The 8,617-nt window shown below is 46.2% G+C and overlaps 1 protein-coding gene across 4 annotated transcripts in view; it reads right to left on the bottom strand.

Moving 5' to 3' along the window:
• Positions 1–8,617, bottom strand: part of PAPPA2 (pappalysin 2) — a 280,558-nt gene that overhangs the window by 149,488 nt on the left and 122,453 nt on the right. For all 4 annotated transcript variants that reach the window (XM_040446705.1, XM_040446706.1, XM_040446707.1 and 1 more), the window contains exons 5-6: positions 2,587–2,880; positions 408–600 (exon numbers count right to left, since the gene is read on the bottom strand). In XM_040446705.1, coding sequence (XP_040302639.1) covers positions 408–600; positions 2,587–2,880 — 487 coding nt within the window. The remainder of the gene's footprint in view (positions 1–407; positions 601–2,586; positions 2,881–8,617) is intronic.

Here is an 8,617-nt window from a genome sequence, read left to right on the forward strand (position 1 = left end):
CCACACTTCCCCCCAACACCACTGTGCAGGCAGCAAGTCTCGGCCCCTCGCCCCTCACACCAGGGAGGATTGGTTGACCTGGACAGGTAGCAACTGCCACCTCAGCTCTGTCAGCTCATCTTCATCACCTTTGTCAACCTCTTCAAGGCTCTGGAAGCATGCCTGATCTGACCATGACAGGCCCCTCGCCAAGGAGTAAGCACGTATGACGAGCCAGGGGCTTACCTGACAGCCCCGTGAGCTCTCCCAGGGGGAGGACGACTATGGAGGGCGGCCCTGAGCAGTGGTCTGCAGGTTTGCAGACCCAAACCGGGGCTCCCCTCACTTCGCATCCTTCGCCCTGCATGTCCAACATGCCCCAGAGACCCCAGAGACATGCCCTCACCCGCGGCAAGCGCCTCTCTCACCTGTCGTGCACAACCCCACTGATTGGAGGAAGCCAGTGGATGGTGAGGGAGGTGTGGGTCTGCCCGATGACCATGGGTGGGATGGGAATGGGGGTGGGCTTCCGGCTTTGACTCCACTGCTGATACACAAGGTCCAAATAGCAATGCATCCGGGCCACCTGGTTAGGGGTGAAGCTGTCAGTGCAGTCATCATCTGTGGAGACAAAAAAAAAAAAAGGAACAGGAGAGATGAAGGCTCTAACCGCCAAGGCCCACTGAAGCAGGGGTGAATTCTGCCTTGCTCACACCCTGAGTCACTTAACACAAAGCCTCACACGTACTGGGTTCCCCAGGGACTTGTCAGGCGAATAAATGTATGCTGTTCCAGAGAGTATGTAAGCCACAGTGGGAAAGAGAAGGCAGAGAAGAGCACTGCTGATCCCTAAAGCAGGGCCAGTACCTTGCTATGAGGCCGAGCCAGGGGGGGGAGACTCAAGCCCTGGGGTAAAAGATTACTCGGAGCTGACGGTTACTTATTCAGGAAACCACAAGATGGCAGTGTTTCAACATATGGCCTTTTTACTCATGAACATCTCCAGAGTTGCAGACACCTGTTTCATACCCAGTGACTGCCAAGGTTAGGGAGGATTCGGTGGAGACGCTCAAGGAAAGAGAGAGCCAAAATGTCAAGGATGCAGCAGGACTGGGAACGGTGGTCCTTACCTTCTTTTTGGGGCCTGCAACATCTCCCTGTTAACATAATTTTCATAGGGCTGGAAAAGGAGTTATTTTAGTTTCAGAGCTTTTTTAAAAAATATATTTACTTATGTTGGGGGAGAGTGCCAGCGGGGGTGGGGGGCAGAGAGTGGGGGCCAGAGGCTCTGAAGAGGGCTCTGCGCTGACAGCCTGACGGCAGCCAGCCCTAGGTGGGGCTTGAACTCACGAACCACAAGATTATGACCTGAGCCGAAGTCGGTCACCCAGCTGACTGAGCCACCCAGGCGCCCCTCAGAGCTTTTTTTAATGAAAGCACACCAGCTGAACACTGCCCCCTGTTCCTTAGATGGTTTTCCCGGCCCACTTCAAAGGCGGTGCCTAAACAGCTCTGCCCTCTGCACCCCATTGTCTGGTCTCCCGTGGCAAGGGCCACTGTGTCCTCATTGGGGGGAGGCAGGGCTGCTGGTCCTTATGAATTCAGTGCGCCTGAATTATATGCCAAAATGAGACAATAGCTGACCAGGTCACCACTCTTTTCTTCCCTTCTTTCCTTCAGAGGCATGACCAAGGCCTTGTGGTTTATCTTTTTTTTTTTTTTTTTCCGGAGTCGGGGAGAGGATAGCCTTAGAATTTATTACCAAACAAGACCCTTCACCTTACAGAAAAATCATCCCTTCCTTCTCCCTAGAATAAGTCATCAAATCAAATCAGTCCTTACTTTTAGGGATAAATTTGAGTCCGTCACCAAGAGATGATGATAAGTACTACTTTTTGCCAGAAATGAGCAAGACAAACTGGACAAGTAAGAGACATAATCCAGGATAACAAGACCAGATAATAGGGTTGTTCCCAGGGCCAGGAAAGTAGTGCCATTTTTTAAATAAGACAGCACCTGTTTGTTTGTTTTTTTTTTTTCCTTTGGTAGGCAAGCTAAGAATCAGCCCTTGGCTCATGTTGGAAGAAGCAAATCTGATACCTTAAAAAAGAACAAAATAAAAAGGAATCCTGAGCTTGAGCTTAAAATTAACCAGGTCCGTCTTCTTGACTAATTTCAAAAACAGCACAGAGGCACCTTGACCCAGAAACCTCTTTCCCCATCACTGTTGGGAGTCTCCTTCAGAGAGAATGCCTAAGAACGTGGGCAAGAACAGGAATAACCAAGTTCTAGAGGTCAAAGCAATCTCAAGAGAGCTTTGGGTTTTGTCTCCTTTTTAAACCATCTAAGAGAGAGGTGTGTTTTTCTTTTGAACTCTAGTGGAGGAGAATCCAGCCCCTTAGACCCCTTCTCATCTCCATACTTGTTTAAGTTCTTCAAAGACACACATGAAAAAGAACATGCAGTGGTAAATACACTTCAGCCCTCTGGCATGAGTGACTGCTTCACAGGCCTCTCCACCTCCCACACCTCCATACCCCGCCCTGGCCCCAAAAGGCCCCCACGTAATCTTCATAGCAGATACACATACTGAAACCGTCGTGATACCTGTATAGCTCATGTAGTTGCTGAACGGAGCCCCCGGGAAGTGGGTGAAGCCACAGGTATCGTTGGTAGGCTCTGGGTCCTGGCACAGCTTACTCTTGGGAGTAGGGGCGGTGTCGGCACAGAGGTCTCCCGTATCCATGGATGGCACTGTCTCCCTACAGGGGTCATCACAGGATTCTCTCTCACTGACCCCTTTGAAGACATGGTAGAGTCCCAGGACATGCCCCACCTCGTGGATCATAATGTTGGTATGGCCAGGCATGCCATAATAGGCTGGGTTGAGGACAACGCCACCTGCAATGGAAGATTTGGAAAACATCTCTAAGCATGTAACGAATAGCAGCCTCTGATCCTTAATTATGTCTGCTGGTAAACATCCAGTGTTCAATTTCAGCCTCTAAGGGAATACTGTATAACTTTTAGTGGCATTAAGTCACCTGCTTTTCCCTTTGGTCACAAACACCATCCGAACTAATTAATAAATGCGTCTTTAGCCCCCAACATAGATGAGGGCTGTTCTAGAAGCCAGGGAGAGCAATAAAGATGAAACGACATGATAGAGGGCCAGGATTCTTAGCGCTGGCTGCACATTAACAGCACCTAGTGAAGTTAAAAACACAGATGTCCTAGAGACCTGAATGTGAGACCTGAAATTATAAAAATCCTAGAAGATAGCACAGACAGTAATATCTCTGATATTGGCCATCGCAACATTTTTCTAGGTATGTCTCCTGAGGCAAGGGGAAACAAAAGCAAAAATAAACTATTGGGACCTCATCAAAATAAAAAGCCTCTGCACAGCAAAGGAAACAATGAACAAGACGAAATGGCAACCTACTGAATGGAAGAAGATATTCGCAAATGACATATCTGATAAAGGGTTAGTATATAAATTATATAAAGAACTTACATAATTCTATACCCAAAAAACAAAGAATCCAATTTAAAAATGGGCAAAAGAAATGTACAGACATCTCTCCAAAGAAGACATACAGATGGTCGACAGACACATGAAAAGATGTTCAGCATCATTCATTATCAGGGAAATGCAAATCAAAACTACAATGAGATTTCACCTCACACTTGTCAGAATGGCTAAAATAAAAAACACAAGAAACAGTAAGTGTTGGTGAGAATGTAGAGAAAAAGAAACCTTCACACCACTGATGGGAATCCAAACTGGTGCAGTCACTTTGGAAAACAGTATGAAGTTTCCTCCAAAAGTTAAAAACAGAACCACCCTATGATCCAGGAATTGCACTCCTGGGAATTTATCCCCAAAATACAAAAATATTAATTCAAAGGGATACATGTACCTTATGCTTATTGCAGCATTATTTACCACAGACAAATTATGGAAGCAGCCCAAATATTTGTTGACTGATGAATGGGTAAAGAAGAGATGGTACGTGATATACAACACTATTCAGCCATAAAAATCTTGCCATTTGCAATCATGTGAATGGAGCTAGAGAGTATAATCCTAAGTAAACTAACTCAGAGAGGATAAATACCATATGATTTCACTCATAGGTGGAACTGAAGACACAAAACAAATGCGCAAAGGAGAAAAGAGAGAGAGAAACCAAGAAACGGATTATTAACTACAGAGAACAAACTGATGGTTACCAGACGGGAGGTGGGGGCCGGGGGGGGGGGGGATGGGTGAAATAAATGACAGGAATTGAGCATACTGGTGGTACTGATAAACACCAGGTGATGTATGGAAGCGCTGAATCCCTACATTGGACACCTGAAACTAACATAACAGTGCATGACAACTCCACTGGAATTAAAAGAAAGTGAAACAAAACTGTCAAATCCATTACACTCTTGAGGAGGGCACCTGTTGGGATGAGCACGGGGTGTTGTATGGAAACCAATTTGACAATACATTTCATAAAAAAAAGATCCATTACACTCTTGGTAGAAATGTAAATTGATACAACAATTTTTATGGTAAAGAGAATGGAGGTTCCCCAATGTATACTTTTTAATTACATTGTTAATTCATTTCAAAAAAAATCAATGTGTATGTGGCAGCAAAACAAACAAACAAACAAAAACACAGATGTCCAAATGCTAGCCCCGATGAAATGAATCCAAATATTCGAGGATGGCGATCTATGCCTTAGTATTGTTTGAGACTTCCCAGATTGAGAGCCATTGGTATGGATGAAAGCACATGGGGTTTAGAGTCAGGGAATTCTGGGTCTGAATCCTGGCCCTCCACATACTAGCTCTGAGGACTTGAACAGCTATCTGAGCTTCTAGGACCTCAGCTGTGCCGTCTGTAAAGTGGAGATGATGACACCTACTTCCTGCTTTTTGCAGGTTTGGGTCTTCTAAAGCATTTGGCATGCTGGAGGAGTTTAGTAAATGACAGTTATGTGTGCTGCTTCTGAATTCATGACCCATACTCACAAGGAGCCAACGACCACTGAGACGAAAGACAAGTCCAACCAAACTACCATTCACTTCAGAATGTCAGAGGCACTACGGGAATATGTCCCACCCTCACCTCCCCCAAATCTCCCTGAGAACACCAGGGAGGTGTTTCAAAGAACAGTTGACTGCATTCATCCGGGCTTGGATGAAAGTAGTGGGCTCGCTGTAACCTTCCAAAAGTAAAGGCAAAAGACCTCTCAGTGTCCCAGCTTCTATGTGTCTAGCTTCCCGATCCCAGCTTTCCAATCTCAGATTCCCAATCCCTGCTTTCCTCCTCTCCCCACGGTTGGAGCCACTTGACCTTCAAACATTGTCGGCATCGGGCCTCATCCTCATCTCTAGGACCTGAAACAGGGCCATGTCAATGGCTCTGGACCAACCCTCTGGTTGCTTCCAGGCTGCCCCTGACCCTCTGATTCAGATCTGACCCCAACTGCCAAGCCGTGCATCATCCCTCCTACCTGAGCCCTCCCTGTATCAACAGTCCACTGAGTACGGCAGTCCCTCCAAAAGAACGGCTCTGCTTTTCTTCTGGAAGATCCTTTCCAGGGACTGTCTCATTTCTGAATTCTATGTGCTGCCCTAAAGACAACTACATAAATGGTTTCATGGGCACAACGGAATCACCGGGTATCTGGTGCCACAACCGGTGGCTCAACCTACCCTTTTAGTGACTACCTTCCAGCAAATGACAGTTTCTAGGTCCAAGTTCTAGCTTCTCCCAGTCTACTCAGACATGCTGACATTAACCAAGGCATGCCCAGACACGTCCTGAAATACACTATCTGCTCTCACATCTACATCAGGGCCAGACCTCACCTCCCTTGTTCATCATTTCTATCACTTCCAGTAGAAGTTTTTATTCTCTCATATTAACCTTTTTTCCTTTTATAAAATTATTTTCTGTATATTTCTTTCATTTGTGCATCATTATGTCAACACAAAGTTATTTGAAAACAGATCTATTCCAGTAACATCCTGGGTGCTCAGTATTTGCATAAAGCCAGCAAAATGCAGCATTTCCACGTTTCAAGATGCTGACTGCTTCATGTTTACAGCAAAGGCACTAGTAATCATCATCAAAGTTCGTACTTTGGCTCTCAACTCTTCTTTGTTTTTTTTAAGGTTATTTATTTATTTTGGGAGAGAGAGGGGGCATGAGTGGGGTAGGGGCAGAGAGAGAGAATCCCAAGCAGGCTCCATGCTGTCAGCACAGAGACTCATGCAGGGCTCAATTCCACGAACTGTGAAATCATGACCTGAGCCGAGATCAGGAGTCAGACATTTAACCGACTGAGCCACCCGGGGGGGCCCCTCTCAGCTCTTTTTCATCCACATGAGCAAAGGTGCTCTAAGAGCACCATGCTGTTTGTGTCATCACTCTCTTCTGCCTTCCTCCACCCCAACCCTTCCCCCCCACACACACTTAACCTGTTTCCCTCCTCCTCCTTTCCCTTCCCCCACCTCTAAGCAAGATTTGGATTCAAAAAACCAATCTGGGAGTGCCTCGGTGGCTCAGCTGGTTAAGGGTCTGACTTCGGCTCAGGTCATGATCTCACGGTTCATGGGTTCGAGCCCCACGTCGGGCTCTGTGCAGACAGCTCAGAGCCTGGAGCCTGCTTCAGAGTCTGTGTCTCCCTCTTTCTCTGCCCCTCCCCTGCTCACGCTCTGTCTTTCTCTCTCTCAAAGATAAATAAACATAAAGAAAAAAACTAATCTCAGGGGGCGCCTGGGTGGCCCAGCCAGTTGAGCGTCCAACTTCACTCAGGTCATGATCTCATGGTCCATGAGTTCGAGCCCCACGTTGGGCTCTGTGCTGACAGTTCAGAGCCTGGAGCCTGCTTCGGATTCTGTGTCTCCTTCTCTCTCTGCCCCTCTGTCATATCTGATGGTTAGGTGTGCTTGAGAAAAATGAAGCATGCCACACCCACCTCCTGCAGATTGACTGGCCTAAGAACTATAGCTTCTGAAAAGCCTTGCAGCAATTTTGTTGAACCCTTTGCTTCCCAAACTTGTTTGAACACAGAACCTGTTTGGGGTAGAATACCTTTCGACGTAAGGAATACTGGATTCCTTAGAGTACAATTCATACCAAGTACCAAAGACAAAGAAAAGTCTCAAGTAACAGTTACTTTCTACCCATACATATGGTCAGTCCATCTCAAGTCCTCTTGGGATCTCCTCCAATGGTAGAAGAAAGGGGTTATAACTGAATAGAAATAAGATTACAGGAAGAAGGGCTGGCAAAAATAGGAAGGAGGGGTGGCTGGGAGTGGGCTTCTGGGAGCACTGGATGAGGATGAGAGTGGTCATTATACTAGTGGGTGTCTCATCATCCTCCAGAAGTTTCTGCCTCAACCCCAAATGAGATATTTCCCAATATAGGAATATTCTCCTTTCAATAAACCAGCTTATTTGTAAGAAGAGGAAGAAGCATAAAAATGCAAGTTCTTACCACGCTCAGCAAATCTCCTCCACGCCAACGACAGCGGTGAGGGTTTTCTGCCATAGCACTCTTAATGCACATTAAGGACAGTGTAGACTTAACCAGGCAACACTTAAATTTTAATTAAAAACATAAATCTTTTATGTTCTATTTTTTTTTTTTACTGTTCTATTTTTTTACTCCAGAAAGATGAGACTTTCGCCCCCAAATCATTGTATGGAACGCACAGTAATAAGTTCAGTTGCTATGTGTGTGTCAGGTAGAATGTTATATATTCTAATTTAGAAGTAAGTGCTGTGTGCACCAATACATGTTGAGGGAAAAGCCCAGGATCCTCTTACAGTAATTCTGCTCGCTAGAGCCTGAGGTTAGGAAATCACGCCGGACCAGAACTTAAGAAATTTGGAAGGTGGCCCTGACCCTGAGTAGTGTATGACCTTGGCTCTGCTCCTTGATCTTTCCCAAGGTTAGCTGCAAAATGAGGGAGCTAGCCATGGTTCTCACCTAGAGTCCCTCTCATCTCGTGCCTCTAAGAGCTAACATTCAGGACTGTGTCGGCAATCATAAATACCACGTGAAGAAAAACTTGGGTTATCACGACTGTCACCCCCTTGGCCTCGTAACCTGTGTTCCAAGACTCCCCGCCTCTCGGGAGCCTGAGGGGCAGGAGAGAGCTGGGCATGAGCAACCACATTCTATTCAGATCTGCTAGACCTTCAAGGGATCCAGGTTCACCACCTGCTCATCCTCACGCCCTCTCCTTCCCGTCCCATGTGCAGGGGGTCCCACATGCTTCTTCTAGTCAACCTTTATTCCAACTAAAACACACTTGTGAAATTATTAAGGGAGTAGGTTTTAATCATACAATCACACACCCACCTGGGGAGGAGGGGAGAGACTTTATTTCATGGTTTAGTTTATAAAAGTTCTTTCATGTGTTGATAAAAATCACACACACACACACACACACACACACACACACACACACACACACACACAGTCTCATACCAAAGCCTGAGTGAGACATAAATACTGGCTGCCCAAAATCTAAAAAGAAGAATGGGAGAACTTCTTTTCATTAAGAAGGAATGAGAGGGGCGCCTGGGTGGCGCAGTCGGTTAAGCGTCCGACTTCAGC

This window comes from Herpailurus yagouaroundi, unplaced genomic scaffold (assembly GCF_014898765.1).
Source record: "Herpailurus yagouaroundi ecotype Mexico unplaced genomic scaffold, PumYag 195, whole genome shotgun sequence".
Classification (NCBI taxonomy): domain Eukaryota; kingdom Metazoa; phylum Chordata; class Mammalia; order Carnivora; family Felidae; genus Herpailurus; species Herpailurus yagouaroundi.